Below are 15334 nucleotides of genomic sequence, written 5' to 3' on the forward strand. Positions count from 1 at the left end.
AGGTGGCAGGGACAGATGGCACAACTGATGTTGGGGTGATGCGGAGCTGGTGCGGGGGGGCAGGCGGCTCAGGCCGTGGTAGGGACGTGACCCTGTGTGGGCACAAAGTGGCATTGGGGGGTCAGAGAGGTGATGTATGGCAGCAGGGGCAGGTGGCAGAGCTGGGGACAGGGAGGTGACACTGCACCAGGGCAGGGGACACACCTGGGAGCAGGAAGGTGATGCTGAGCTGGTGGAGGGGGGCACATCAGGGGACAGGGAGGTGATGCTGAGCTGGTGCAGGGGGCACATCTGGGAGCGGGAAGGTGATGCTGAGCTGTGCAGGGTCACATCTGGGCGCAGGAAGGTGATGCTGAGCTCGTGCAGGGGGCACATCGGGGGACAGGGAGGTGATGCTGAGCTGGTGCAGGGGGCACATCTGGGAGTGGGAAGGTGATGCTGAGCTGGTGGAGGGGGGCACATCTGGGAGCAGGAAGGTGATGCTGAGCTGTGCAGGGGGCACATCTGGGAGCAGGAAGGTGATGCTGTGCTGGTGCAGGGGGCACATCTGGGAGCAGGAAAGTGGTGGTGAGCTGGTGCAGGGGGCACCTCAGGGGACAGGGAGGTGACACTAAGTCGGTGCAGGGGGCACATCTGGGAGCAGGGAGGTGATGCTGAGCTGTGCAGGGGGCACATCTGGGAGCAGGAAGGTGGTGCTGAGCTGGTGGAGGGGGCACATCTGGGAGCAGGGAGGTGATGCTGAGCTGGTGCAGGGGGTACATCTGGGAGCAGGGAGGTGGCACTAAGCCAGTGCAGGGGTCACATCTGGGAGCAGGAAAGTGGTGCTGAGCTGGTGCAGGGGGCACATCTGGGGACAGGGAGGTGACACTAAGTCGGTACAGGGGGCACATCTGGTACCAGGGAGGTGATGCTGAACTAGTGGAGGGGGGCACATCAGGGGACAGGGAGGTGGTGCTGAGCTGGTGGAGGGGGGCACATCTGGGAGCAGGAAGGTGACGCTGAGCTGGTGCAGGGGCCACATCTGGGAGCAGGGAGGTGACGTTGAGCTGGTGCAGGGGGCACATCTGGGAGCAGGAAAGTGGTGCTGAGCTGGTGCAGGGGGCACATCTGGGAGCAGGAAAGTGGTGGTGAGCCGGTGCAGGGGGCACCTCAGGGGACAGGGAGGTGACACTAAGTCGGTGCAGGGGGCACATCTGGGAGCAGGGAGGTGATGCTGAGCTGGTGCAGGGGGCACATCTGGGAGCAGGGAGGTGACACTAAGCCAGTGCAGGGGTCACATCTGGGAGCAGGAAGGCGATGCTGAGCTGGTGGAGGGGGGCACATCAGGGGACAGGGAGGTGATGCTGAGCTGGTGCAGGGGGCACATCTGGGAGCAGGGAGGTGACACTAAGCCAGTGCAGGGGTCACATCTGGGAGCAGGAAGGCGACGCTGAGCTGGTGCAGGGGCCACATCTGGGAGCAGGGAGGTGACGTTGAGCTGGTGCAGGGGGCACATCTGGGAGCAGGAAAGTGGTGCTGAGCTGGTGCAGGGGGCACATCTGGGAGCAGGAAAGTGGTGGTGAGCCGGTGCAGGGGGCACCTCAGGGGACAGGGAGGTGACACTAAGTCGGTGCAGGGGGCACATCTGGGAGCAGGGAGGTGATGCTGAGCTGGTGCAGGGGGCACATCTGGGAGCAGGGAGGTGATGCTGAACTAGTGGAGGGGGGCACATCAGGGGACAGGGAGGTGGTGCTGAGCTGGTGCAGGGGGCACATCTGGGAGCAGGAAAGTGGTGGTGAGCCGGTGCAGGGGGCACATCTGGGGACAGGGACGTGACACTAAGCCGGTGCAGGGGGCACATCTGGGAGCAGGGAGGTGATGCTGAGCTGTGCAGGGGGCGCATCTGGGGACCGGGAGGTGACACTAAGCCGGTGCAGGGGGCACATCTGGGAGCGGGAAGGTGACACCGTGCCGGTGCAGGAGGCCCACTTGGGGACCGGGAGGAGACGCCGCTCCGGGGCGGGTGGCAGAGCCGGTCGGGAGGTGACCGGTCGGCGGAGGTGACCCCGAGCCGAGCCGTGCCGAGCCGTGCCGTACCCATCCGATCCGACCCGGCGCACCGCCCGCCGCTCCCGGCAGTGCGCATGATACTGCGGCGCAGGGGCGCCGCGCGCGCCAACCCACCTTGAAACGGGCCCGGGCCCCGCCGCCGGGCCAATCACCGCCCACTCCGCCGGGGAACCGCCCAATGGGAAGAAGGCGGGGGCGGCACCGAGCCGCTAAAGGGCGCAGGCTAGGCTGCGCCCCGCGCCGTGCGGCGGCTGGAGGGCAGGTGCGGCTGAGGCGGCGGCGGCGGCATGGGCGCGGGCATGGGCGCAGCGGCGGCGGCCGGTGGCGGCCGGCCCTGAGCCGCCCCTCCGGCCCGGCCAGCCCCGCTGCGGCCCGGGGAACCGAACCCCGGCCCGGGGGAGCCCTGCCCCGCCCCGGCCGGGCCGCCCGGCTGGCGGAAGATGCTGCTCACCGGGGGCCGGTAGTACTATGATTTGGTATGTGGCCGCTTTGGTAGCAAGTGTGCTCGGCGCCCGCGGGCTGCCCGTCCAAGGTGAGTGGGGGGGGCGGCGGGACGCCCTCCTCCGGGGTGCCCCTGTGGTGGTGGTGGTGGTGGTGGGGGGGGGGTGTCCGCCTCTGCAATCCTCCCCCCCTCGGTGTACCGGGAGGGAGATGTGCATGCACCGGGGGGGGAGCTCGCAGCGGAGGGATGGAAGGGGGGGGGGGGCACGTCCCGGAGCTTGCACCGGGAAAGGGGGGAGCACGCCCCGGGGGTGCGGCGCGCTGCGGCTCGGGGGGGGGGGGGTTGCGTCCTCTCCGGCGCCTGTGCGGGGAGCGGGGAGGGGGGGGCTGAGCGCTGCCCGTGTCCCCGGGCGCCGGCGCTGCAGCGTAGGCGCTGGCTAGTTCGTTCTTCTCCGCTGTTGGGGTTTGGGGGGGGGAGGCTGTTGGGAAGCTGGGAGCCCCCCCCCGGTGCATCGTCCCCAGGCGCTCGGGTGTTTTTTTGGCAGTGACCTCCCGGAGGGAAGTCGGGAAGTTGAGGAAGGAGGAGCCGGCAGCCGCTCTGGGTTTTTTTTGCGGCAGGTTTTGCTTCTTTTTGCCCCGGGTCTCCGCTTGCAAATTCCCCTTTGGGAGAAAAGCAACCTTGCGGGTGGGGGGGGGGGGGGAAGGAGAAGCCGGGCAGCGTGGTCCCCTGGCTGGGGACGGGCAAGCGTTTCTCCTTCTGCCTTTTTCTTCTCCCAGCCTGGGGGGGGGACGCAGCAGGCAGGAGCTCCGAGGGGCGCGGGCAGCGTTTGCCCTTCTTCCCTGCAAGGGTAGCCCGGCTGGGCAAGGAGAAATGCAGAAGGGATTCGGTGCCTTCCCCTGCAGAGCCCCCCCCCGCTGTGCTGCGGGTTTGGGGGTGACTTTGCTCCCCTCTGCCCAGGGGAGGCTGCCCTCCTTCCCCCTCCGCTGCAGGCAGGCTGCTGCGCCAGGGTAAACTGAGGCACAGGGTTGTCCAAGGTCAGGAGGGAGACAGTGGCAGGGAATAACCCTGATTTTCCTGCTCCGGCTTCTTTTTCTTTAACTGCCAGCCCCCTCCTTCCCCCCCAGCCATCCCTGCAGGAAGAAGGGGAGATGCCTGCTGCCGGTGCAGCACCGTCTCCCATCTCCGCTGCCGGTACCCCGCCGGGCACGGGGTGGCCCTTGCACCCCGGTGGTCCCTACCCGGGATGGGACCCGGGACCTGCACCCTGGGCGTCACCGAGCCCTGCCCGTGGGGATGCGGTGGCCGCCGGCAGCAAGCGATGCCTGGCTGGTGGCCACCACTGCCGCTCCCCACCCCACGGCACGGGGGGAACACCGCCTCGGCGGGCACGGGTGGGCTGGGAGAGGGGGCACCTTGGCGTGCGCCGGGGTGCCGCAACCTCCCCCGCCTCCCCGCTGCACCACGGCACTCCTGGAGCGCGCGGGGTCACATCTGCACCCTGCCACGGACCCTTGGCGTCTCTGCCTGGCAGCTGGCTCCTTGATGGCAGGGGGGAGCGGGAGGGGTGGTGGGATGGTGGTGTCGGGATGGGGCTGCCCTTTTTTGGGGGACGGGGCCCCCCTCTTGCTGTTGAGCAGCGGCCGGCTGCTGCCTGCCTGAAATGCATCCTGCGGCGTGGCGAGGCGGTGGTTTGCAGCAGTGGTTTGTAGAGGGAGAGGAGCGGAGCGGCGAGCTCGGTGCCTGGGAACTTGGAAATACCTTGGAACCACTCGGATGGGGCTCCCGAACCGGTGCCAGGGTGGGTGGGCGCGCGCCGGGGACCCTGGGCGCGGGGGTGCCGCTCGTACGACGGAGCGGCGTGTACGTGCTGAATGAGCGCGCCGTGAGTAATGCGTGGGTGGGCGCCGGGCGTAGCGGGCGAGGGGGTGCTGCGGGCCGGCGCGGCCCCCGCGGGAGGGCTGCGTGGGGACGGGGAGCCCGTGGGACTTCGCCCCAGCACCGTCCCCTCCTCGTGGGGGGCTGTCGCCCCCCGTCACTCAGGGACTGGGCTTTGGAGCAGGGCTGGAGCTCGCCACGTGCCAGCGCGTTCGCTGGGGCTTTTCCCTTGGCCGTGGCCTTCCTCCCACGCCGCCTCCTCCTCGCTGAGTCGGGCTGAGATGCAGCAGCGCTGGCCCTGAGCAGCCCTCTTGCCTGGCCTGGCTCTCCGGGGGCTTTCCAGGCGTTAATCGGCTCAGAGAGGGAAGGAGGGCACGTTATCCCCTCTTACGGCGTGGGGGAGGAGAGCTGGGACGTGACCGCGCCGGGAGTGGGTGTCGGAGGAGGGATCCGGCCTCCTGGCATTCCCGGCGGTGCCGTGATGCCGAGGGGCTTTTCCTCCCTCTCCCACGAGCGTGACGCAGCGCCGCACGGGGATGCTTGCGGATCCGGCAGGCGCGGTTTGCGGAGGGAGGATTCGGCTTCGCCAGTCCTGGGCGAGGGCTCCCGTCGAAGAGGTGTCGTCCCCCCCCCGGACGCAGTGGCAGGTGATGCTCGTGGCGCTGACCTTGGCCGGTCAGAGCGGCTCGCCGTGGCCGTGCCGGTGCTGCATCCCTTACTCGCTCCCGGCACGGAGCCCTTGCACACGAGGGCTGGTGTCTCGTCAGCCGTGGAGGGGTTTGGACCGGCAGCCACTGGCTTTGGCACGTGCGGCTTTGGCCCCACTCTTCTCTGGCAAGGGGATGGTTTGGCACCGGGAGCGGCCAAGGGGCTTGGCCCAGCTCCCGTTTCCATCCTTCCCCAGGGGATTTCTGCTCCTCTGGACCTGTTGGATGGGAGCGCGCGGGGCAGGGAGGGATGTGCGCGTCTTGGTCGTTGACTTGGCTTGCCGGAGGGTTTTTGCGGTGATGCTTTCCCGGCTTGGTTGGCTTTTGACTTGGAAGATGCGGCTTCGCTGGTGATGGGTGGACCCTGCGAGTTCCTCTCCGGAGCTGTGGCACGATGGGTTAGCTCCCATTCACCTCCAGTCCTCCGTCTTGGAGGTCGTGGCTTCAGGCTGGAAGAGAAGCCCTGCAGATGGGCGAGCAGTGGGTCCAGCCCCGTGCCGTGCCGACGGAGGAGTTCTTCCCTCTCCCTTCCCCTGCGGTAGGCATCTCCCGAGCGGCGGGCCCTGGGCGACCAGCTGGCCTTTGGAAAAACAACTCCCTTCCTCTTGCTTCACCATGGAGAGGCTGGCGTTGGTGGGAGGGCTGCCTGAGCCAGGAACAGCGTGATTCAGGAGCTGCTGGCGGGCAGCTCAGAGCACTGCCTGCATCCCAGTTACCAGTCGGAGGGCTGCGAAGGCATCGGGGTGGTACGCGCCGCTCCGCGGGAAGGGCGATGCGAGCAGCCTGCCCGTGGGTACCGGCGCGATGTGGGTCTGGATGCGCTGGGTTGAGGGGCGCAGCACCCCCGGCAGTGCTCTCCGGGTGCAGGAATTCTCGCCTGGGAGTGATTTCGGCTCCAGCCTCCTGCCGCAGCTGCTCCGCTCGCTCGGCCCTGCAGCGCGTGGAGGGAGCTCGCGGGGAGCGCGCAGGTAGCTGCTGGTCGTTGCTGGGAGATGATGGCTCCCACGAGGCGGCTGCCGTGTGGCGCGTGGGGATGCTCTACGCTGGACCGGTGGCGTTTAGAGGGAGGGGGTGCTGGGGACACCCAGGCAGGAGTGGGGACACTGGGATGCCCACAAAGAAGTCATTTTCTTGCACGCTCCATCTCTGTGCCTCTCTGAGCACCGACATACGCTTGCTGAGCCGTCACCCAGCCGGGCACCGTCCCATCTGTGTCATCGCGGGGAGTGGGGACCCACCGCGGGAGGTGGGGGGCTGCTGTGGGGCAGCACCCTGGGCATGTGTGGTCCCCTGGGGGTGCCAGGGCAGCTGCTTGCCTGCGTGGGGATGGTGTTGGCGGTCCCGCGGGACACCCCTTGTCCCCGGGGATGGGGGTTTGAAGTCACCGTCTTGCCGTGAATGAGGTGCTGAGCCACCCCTCACAGCTAATCCTGCTCCTCCGCTGGCCCCGCGTGACCTTGAGGCATGTCACTTGACCTGCGCGTCGCCCTCCATCCATCTGGAAAATCGGGTTTAAAACGCAGGAATCGCGCTGAAAGCCCAGATGCTGCTTTCCAGCTGGGGGAGGGGGCGAGGGCTCTGTTCCCGGCCCCCCCCCCCCGAGGTTGCCCCCCACCAGGGGACAGGCGGATGCTCTCGGGGGCGGGGGGCTGTGGGTCCAAACTTGCAGTGGGGGGCTGCAGCCCCCACTGAGCTGTTGTGGGGGGGGGGCAGGCAGCTCTCCCCGCATCCCATGCACCGGCTCTGCAGGCTGGGTCCCTGGAACAGGTGTCCCCCCCACCCCTGGCGCAGGCTGCGGTCGCTGCCCTGCTTGTTTCATGGTGCTGGCTGCCTGCTCTCCTTCCCTGCTGGCCTCCATATGCCACGCCGGTGGCCTTGTCCTCAGAGATCCCCGCCATATCCCGCCTCCGCTGATGTGAGCGGGATGTGTCAGAGCAGATCGCGTCTCCGCTCGGCGGGGAGGAGAGGTCCACAGGCTCGGGGCCTCGTGCTCCTTCAGCCCATCCCCGTGGGAGGACGGGGATGGGGACAAGCGCCTGGGGTTGGGGGGTCAGGTTGGGATCCTCTCTCTGACCCCAGGGCATGGATGTCCGCTGGGCAGGGCAGCCTTCCCGGGCTCTTCACCATCGTCCCTTGGCTGTGGGATCGGCGTTTATCCCCACCGCGAGCCGAGGTGCAGCGCTAGTTCATTTGGAAACCCGCTCTGCCGCGGCCGCGTCCTTCTCGCAGAGCGTCTGCAGGAAGGGTCCCGCTTCAGCGAGTGTGCCCGAGGTGCTGGGTACCACCAGCTTCACCGAGTCCCCCGTTGCCTTACGTCTCTGCTCTCGGGACGGGAGGAACTGGATGCCCAGGCCCAGGTGAGGGTCTTCCCAGCCTTGGCAATCGCCATCCCGGGGAGACCCGCGGTGGCACCGTCTCTATGTGGCGGCAGCTTTCCCTCCTCTCCCTTTGGGATGCTGTTCAACTCCACCTCCGCATCTTGTATTCTTGCCTCCTGGCACACAGCGTGCTTTTATTTTTCCTGGATCTGCTTGGATGACGAAGCCTGTTGATTACTTGTTTTTCTTTATGAGGCATCCCCCAGCTTCGCGTGAGCTCCCGCACCGGGGGGGGATTTGGGGTTTGTGTCCCCGCTGCAGCTCCCCGATGTTGACCCTATTTCCAAACCACACGTTGAGCCTTGAAACCCCCCTGAACTTGGCTGGGAAAAATCAAGTGGGTTTAAAAATACCTCGTCTGTTTGTGCTCTGCTTCTTCTGGCGTCTGTGGATTGTTTTCAAGCATTTCCCCACAAATGTGGGGGAGAGAAACGCTTCTTTTAACCGCGAGCTGCGGTCTCCACCGCACACGTGCCTTCAGCGGCCAGGACTTGGGAGGAAAACCTGGTCGGCGCTGAGAGCGCAGGGTTGGCAGGTTGGGGAGACCCGAGGAGGGGTCTGTAAAACATCTCCCTGCTGCGTTCCTGCCGTCTCTGGAAACGGGGACAGGAGGGCACGGGGGCCGGTGGCGGGGCGGGTGGCAGCTGGGGAGAGCCGGGGGCCGGTTAGCCGCCGCGGCTGCCAGTCGGCCGTGCGTGTGGGGAGGCGATGCTCAGCCGTGCGTGCAATTCCCCACCGGCCTCGCGATCAGACACCGGCGCTGCGAGCTGCTGGGGCTGACCTATTTTCCTTCAGCCGGGCGGCCTTGGCCAGGCGTGGGTCCGGCAGGGTGGCTGGCTCGTCCCCTCCCTGGGGGACGTCACCCACTGGTTTGCTGGGGGAGCCGGTCAGGGGATCCCAGCGTAGGGCTGTGAGCGTGCCTCCCCGGTGCCCATCCCCAGGGCGTCTGGGTGGTCTCTTGGGCGGCGTGCTTCTCCAGCTGGGTAAGCGTCAGCATCCCGGGCTCCATTTGGCGTTGAGGAGCTGAAAACCAAGATCCCACCTTGGTACCCAAAGGAGCTGGTGGGCTGGGGCAGGAGGAGGGGGGCTCGGGAAGGGGCTGGGGGCACTGCCGCCTCCATCCTCTGCTGCTGCTGGAAAGCAGGACCATCCTTTTGAAGGCGGCGAGGTGCCGGGGACCCGCTCGGTCAGGCAAGGCGGCCGGGGAAGCGTGCGTCCTTGGATGCTCTTGAGCAGCACGTGACAGCCGCTGTCCCCGATCGGCGCTGGAGGGGGGGGGACTGTGGGCAGGGAGGGGGGTTCCCAGCCCCCTGGATGGGTGCAGCGGGGTCGGGGTGGCAGGGGAGGGCTGACACCGTCCCCGCTGAGAGGGTGCGAATGCTCGGCGATAAGGAGGGATGGAGAGGTGCGAGAGCCGTCGTCAGGGCGATGCGAAGCGGGGGGGTGGGCAGGAGCGGGGTGCGTGTGTGCCATGCGGGACCCCCCCCCCCCCCCGTAGCGGGGCCGGGTGCCTGCGACACAACGTCTGCTCCTTGCAGACGGTTCGCGGCTCCGCATCCCGGCGTCGCCTTCCCCGCTGCCACCAGCCAGCCCTCCCGGTTTAAACGGCCGCCATCCAGCCCCGGTGCTTGGCTTGCCGGTGCTGCGGGCACAGAGGACGCCTGGCTGGCCCCACGGGGCTCTTCTCCTCTGCGGTGGCACATCTCGCAGGGGGTTTTGGCAGCGGCCCGGGCTGTCGGCACAACCGGCTTTGCCCGTTCCCCTTCCCGTGGGGGCGATTCGGCCGGCGTGCCCGTTGGGTGGCACGGCGCGGGCCTCTTGCCGGTACGCGCTTGTGCCAGAGCCAAAAATAGCCGGTGATGCTCGGCTCCCGTGGCGGGGAAGCGGTGATGTCACTCGCCGCCAATCACCGGCAGCCCCGAGGAGCGGAGCGGAGGAGTGGGAACGTGCTTCCCCGAGCATCCCCCCCGGAGCAGGCGGTGGCCGCTTGGTGCCAGGAAAAATGAGGGGGCCCCTTCCTTGATGGGAAGGGAGATGTGGGGCTGAACCCTGCGCCTGCAGTTTTGGGGACCTCCCTTTGGCTCCCCCCCCCAAGCCTTGGGTTTCCCTCTCCCTTTCTGAAAGCCGTGCTGAGGATGCAGCTTTGCTGCTGATGGCGAGAGCAGGATGACGACAGGCTGCAGCTGAGCAGGGAGGCACGGCCGGGGTGGAGCGGTGCCTTCATTTGAGGCTGAGACCAAAGCCCTGTTTAATTACCCCAGCCGGCAGGGTGCCAGACTCGATGCACAGGTTGCAGCTGGGTTTCAGGCCCGGAGCTCTCGGGGATGCCCGAGGACGGGTGGGCTTGGCTTGGAGCATCGCTGCTCCGGTGGCTCTGCCCGCCCTGGGGCAGCTCCTGTGGGAAAGCTGGATCTGCGGGTCGGTGGTCCCTGCGTGCTCGGTCCCACTCCCTGGAGGATGCAGGGGTGCAAGCGGGGCTGCAAAAGCAGCCTTTTCCCCACTGCAGGGATGCGGGGCAGCTCTGACGGAGCTGCTAGGTGGGGAGCAGCGCTAGGCGTGCTCCAGGCACCCCCTCTGCTGAGAACAGGGGGTCCCCGAAACCCCTGTGGGGTCACTGGGCACTACCCTCGCCCCCATGCAGGGGGTGGGAAGCCATCCCAGAGCAGCAGGTACTTGAAGGTCACTCTCCTGAGTCCTGTAGCGGCTTGGGGTAGCCCTGGAGCTGGGTGGAGGGGCTTGGGGACCCCCCCCCGGGTTTCAGGGTGGGGGAGACCCATCCCTGGGGTGGTACCCTTGGCAGAGCCACGTGGCCGGGGACGGGCATCATCTCCACTACGGCCCTCTCGGGAGTCCCAGTCCTCCGGCTAACGCCAGTGCCGGGGTCCAGGGATGGGATCAGCCACAGTTTCTTCCTTCGCCCCCTCGCAGGTGCCCTCGGCTCGAGGGAGGAGCCCGAGTTCGTGACCGCTCGCGCTGGCGAGAGCGTGATCCTGGGATGCGACGTGATCCACCCGCTCACGGGGCAGCCCCCTCCCTATGTCGTGGAGTGGTTCAAGTTCGGCGTCCCCATACCCATCTTCATCAAGTTTGGGTTTTACCCTCCCCATGTCGACCCGGAGTATGCCGGTGAGTCCGGGGGGCATGGGTGGGTACGAGGGGGACGTGCCGGGTCCCGGTCGCGGCGCAGCCTGGGATGCGCAGCTCCGCTCCATCCGCTCCTCCGTCGGAAACTGTGCAGGGCTCTGCCTCTCGTTGCTCGCTTTCCACCCAGTTGGTTTTAATTAAGCAGCAGTTCTAGGAAGCCAGCTGGGCTGCGTGGGACGGGAGCAAGCAAGGCAGAGAAACCCAGGGTGATGCGTGGTGGCGGCGGCTGCCGCTGCTGCCGCTGCACCCCAGAGCAGCTGTGAGCCTGAGAGGGGGGGATGCTGGGATGCTGGGGGGACAGTGGGGATGGAGCCAGGGCCACGTGCTGGGCGGAGGTGGCAAGTTGGAGCTGCGGAGGCCATGTGGCAGCTCGCCAACGTGCCACCTGCCCCACGTGGCCGGTGGCTTCTGGTGGGGTGTCTGGGCTGGGGACCAGCCCCGAGTGGAGGAGTGCGAGTGGTGTGGTGGGACAGACCTGTTTCCATATGCCATTCCCTAGGGAGCACCGTCCTGAGGACCTTCCCTGGGTCTTGCTTCCAGGCTCTGTGGGGCTTCCTCCACCGAAATTGCTCCCCTGGGAAATCCTGCAGCAGGGAGGATGCCAGCACCTGAGCCTGGGCTGAGCCCTGCCAAACTCAGCTCATGCTTGGGCAACGCTGGAGCCCAGTGGCCGCCGGGCTGGGGTGCGCGTTCGGGCTGCTTTGCTGCCAGCCCCAGTTTCCCAGACTATGCACGGGGTCAGCCCGGGGTCACCCTGCTTTTTGGGAGGCTCCCAGGCCGGGGATAAGCTTTGGGGCACGCCTGCTTGCCGGCCGTACCACCGCCAGCCCCTGGATGGGAGCAGAAGGCCGGCATCGCTGCGGGCAGCCGCCGCTCGAGGCATCTTGCCTGCCCACCGCAGCTTGCTCTGCCCTCCCCAGATGGGCGAACGCGTCGCCGGCCGGCTGCGACCAGCCCCAAAAGCGGGGATGGTGGGATGCTGCCCGGTCCCAAAGGTGCTGCAGCCGCTCGGTGCCTGCACCGGGCTGGGGCATCCCTTGCAGCGATGCTCTGGGGGGACCGGTCTGGTTCTGGTGGTGGTGGTGGGGTCATCGCGCCGGGCCGGGGGCTGCCGAGCCGACGGCTGTGCTCTCCCCGCAGGCCGGGCCAGCCTGCACGACAAAGCCTCCCTGCGCATTGAGCAGGTCCGCTCCGAGGACCAGGGCTGGTACGAGTGCAAAGTGCTCATGCTGGACCAGCAGTACGACACCTTCCACAACGGCAGCTGGGTCCACCTCACGGTCAACGGTGAGCCGAGCGCGGCGGGGGGGGCTCGCGGCATCGCCGTGGGGTCGCGTCTGGTGCCGAGACGGGTTTCCCTTTGATTTCGGATGGACGCCGGTCCTCGGCGGGATCTGCGCCTTGCAGACGAGCGAGCCTGAAGCCATCCAGGCTGGCCGCTCCAGCCGGGGCGTGACTTAAAAAGGGACAAACTTTTATTAGGGATTGCGCAGTTTTAATTACGCGGAGCTTGTTTGAAGGAGAGACATCAAGAAATGGGGCTGGGAACGAGTGTCCTCTTAACAAACAGATCAGAAAATCAAATCTTTGTTTTCTTGAAATTCAGATTTACTCAAATTACTTTTTCATTTTATTAAGGCTGCATATTAAACTAATTAGCAAACTGTCGTTCTCCACACCAGGAGAGGTCTTTATTTTTAGCCCAGCAGCAGGGCTGTGCCTCTCCCGCTGCAGCGGGGCGGTTGGAGAAGAGATGTGGGCACCGGCAGCTCCTCGCTGGTCTTGCCTGACCTTGAGCAATTAATTTAACCTTTCCTGGGGACGGCTGGGCTGCGGCACAGAGCAGAGCCACCTAATTGAGCCCAATTAGCGAGCGGAAGCTTTGCAAGCAGGGCTGTGCGGCACACCAGCCCCATCCCTGCCTGCCACCCTGCCTTGCCGCTGCCTCCTTTCCCCCTGCCTGCTAACGAGCTCGGAGGGCTTGGGAAGGAGGGAGAGAGGGAAGCGAGAGGATGAGGAGGAGGATGGTGCCCGTTTCACTTCCACGGTGCGCATGGATCCTGCAAACTGCTGGCCCGAGGGGCTGGAAGTGGCCATTGGTGCCCCAGGTGCCCTGTCCCTCCCCAGGCTCGACCCCCTGTGCAAAATGGGGCGCTTTTGAGGTTTTAAAGCGGCACGGGGCACGCAGGGGTTTAATAACAAAATAATAACTGTAATCCTCCCGGTCCGAGGAATTGCTTTCAGGGGGAAGGCTGTGGCTTTCCCCCGGCTCATTACAATGCTTAATTTTCTTAGGGGAAAATAAAAATCATTTGGGGAGAAACAAAATATAATTCTTTTTTTCCCCGAGCAGATTAAATTGCCAACCTGTCTTCCTCGAAAGTGGGCTTTAACAACTGCTGGTAATTAGGGGCGGGCTGTAATCCTGCCAGCCTCTTTAATCAGGAGGGAGCCTTTCGATCTGCACTGCGGTGTTTTCCCGTGTTTTGACAATAGCAAGTTAATATGCAATGGGGGGGACGACGTGGTGCTGTGCCCTGCAGCTGGCAGGGGGGAGAGGGGACAGGGCTGGGGTGCGATGTGGCCCGGAGGGGACGTCCTCGGTGGGTGTCCCTGGGGACAGCCCCCCCCGTGACAGCCGCTGTCGTCCCCCTCCCTGCAACCCCATTTGCCTTTGGGGTGATCCCAGCCCCGCCGCGGGGATGTGCGGCGTGTCCCCCATTTCCAGGCAGCAGCCCCCCCTCTCTGTCCCCCTGCCCACCCCCCCTTGAGACCCACAGCAGCCAGGTGTGAAACGGGGGGGGTCACCACGGTCTCCCCCCCTTGCCCCACAGCTCCCCCCACTTTCACGGAGACGCCGCCGCAGTACGTAGAAGCGAAGGAAGGCAGCAGTGTCACCTTGACCTGCATGGCGTTCGGGAACCCCAAGCCCATCGTCACCTGGCTGAAAGAGGGAGAACTTTTGGGTGCCAATGGCAAGTACCAGGTAGGTGGGCGGCAGGGGGCTGCCGCGGGGGGCTCCCGGGCTCCCCGCCGGCGGGGACGGTATCGATGGGACCACGGCGGCGGCAGCTCTGCTGTGCCTGGAGCCGGCTGTGCTTTCTCAGCACTTCTTGCTGAGATGCCCATTCCTCCCCACCCCCCATCCATCTCGGCTGAGCAGCAGCCTCTAATGCTGCCTGCCCTTGGGTGGGGGCTGGACACCCCCCCCACCACCACCATTTAGGGCACCCGAGCTGCTCCCTGGGAATGCTTTTCCTCTGGCCAGGCGCTGTGCTGGGTCCCAGAGATGGGGTGGGGGCTGTAGACTGGAGAATGGGATGGGTGCTGCGGGGCTGGGGCAGCGAGAGGTTTGGGCAAGGAGGATTTTTCCCATCCCCCCCCTCAGGACCCTTTTTGCATCCCAGAGTCTCCCGGGCAGAGATTCCCCCCTGAGCTGTAATTGGTAAATCAGGCATTGGAATCAGCGCAGGCACTAATGAGAGTAATTAGGAATCATTTGTTACTAATTGAAATAGAAGGATGAGGCAGAATGAGGTGGGGGGGGTGGGAAGCCTGGCTGGGAGCAGGGCTCCCTGTGCGTGGGGGGGCTGCTACCTGGGGGGTGACTGTCCCTCGCCTGTCCTTCCTTGGCTGTGTCCCCGGGGAGGAATTTGGCCGCTCCTCTTGCAGCTGCGAGGTGGCCCCACGGGGAGGACGGCGACCGAGCCGGGGTCTCCCCCTGGTACCCCCACTCCAGGGGTGGAGGGGGTCCCTCAGGAGCAGGGGATGCTCCGGCGAGGCATCCCGCTCCTTGTGAAGCGCTGATGGTGCCAGGGTGCTCGGCAGAAGCGCTTTGGAGTCTGCCGCCTGCCAGTCACTTCTGCGGGAGATGAATATGTTGTGAGGGTTATTTATTTATTTTATTATTTTTTTTTCCCTTCCCCTTGGCGTCGAGCAGAAACGCGTGTGTTGGTTTATTAATATCCAAAGTCTTGCAGAGCGGGGAAACCCGTTTCTCATCGGGCCCTAAAAGCGCTGGCAGCTCTCCGCTGTGGGAAAAGCCGATGGAGGGAGGGTGCTGAGCTGGGGCTAGGGTTCACCCCCCTGGCCCTGGGGTCCCTGCCCGCGCTCCAGGGTCTTCCCTTGTCATTCCCAGGTGAGCGACGGGAGCCTGACGGTGCTCTCCGTCAGCCGGGAGGACAGGGGTGCCTACACCTGCCGGGCGTACAGCATCCAGGGAGAGGCTGTGCACACCACGCGCCTGCTCGTTCAAGGTGAGATCTTCCACCCGAGCCCCTCCGGCTCATCCTCAGCCGCTGGCAACCCCAGGAGGCTGGGAGTGGGCTCCGTGGGGGGAACTCGGTGGGCTGCGGTGCCACCCTGAAGGGACCCGCAAGCCTTGCGGGCTCGACGTCGTGCCGGCTGCCCTGTGGCTTTGCATCCCGTTTGTAGGACGGAGGAATCCACTTAATTGGGGCAACCGCGGTGGCCGTGCCGATGAACATCTGGGCCCCGGTGGCAGCTTGGTTTTGTTCGGGAAGCGGGGAAAAGATTGAGGCTGTCACAAAGCGCCTTGTCAGATAGCGGTGATGTATGGCAGGCCTCCCGCTCCTCGCTCCCTCTTTTATTAAATAAATCTTTAATTAGGTCAACAGCTACTGGCAGAGAGAGGAGCGTGGGGTGTCATCTGCTCCGCTTTCACCATGTCGGCGAGCTGCGGACGCTCGCTGCCCGCTCCCGGCAGTTTGCTGTTTTCC

At 65.8% G+C, this 15334-nt stretch overlaps 1 protein-coding gene across 11 annotated transcripts in view; it reads left to right on the forward strand.

The window, feature by feature from the left end:
• Nucleotides 1-2276: 2276 nt before the first annotated feature.
• The window catches only part of IGSF9B (immunoglobulin superfamily member 9B), a 42871-nt gene continuing 29813 nt past the window's right edge, over nt 2277-15334 (forward strand). For 4 of the 11 annotated variants that reach the window (XR_011325561.1, XM_069788121.1, XM_069788123.1 and 1 more), the window contains exons 1-5: nt 7691-8434; nt 10380-10577; nt 11736-11882; nt 13430-13581; nt 14734-14851. Coding sequence is in view for 9 of the 11 variants with exons in the window: in XM_069788121.1 (XP_069644222.1) it covers nt 7720-8434; nt 10380-10577; nt 11736-11882; nt 13430-13581; nt 14734-14851 (1330 nt within the window). In the remaining 2 variants the exon portion in view is untranslated. Of the gene's footprint in view, nt 2582-7689; nt 8435-10379; nt 10578-11735; nt 11883-13429; nt 13582-14733; nt 14852-15334 lie in introns of those variants that run through there. The other 7 variants (XM_069788127.1, XM_069788128.1, XM_069788129.1 and 4 more) reach the window with 3 other exon arrangements.

The sequence above is a fragment of the Haliaeetus albicilla genome, chromosome 7, assembly GCF_947461875.1.
Source record: "Haliaeetus albicilla chromosome 7, bHalAlb1.1, whole genome shotgun sequence".
Classification (NCBI taxonomy): Eukaryota; Metazoa; Chordata; class Aves; order Accipitriformes; family Accipitridae; genus Haliaeetus; species Haliaeetus albicilla.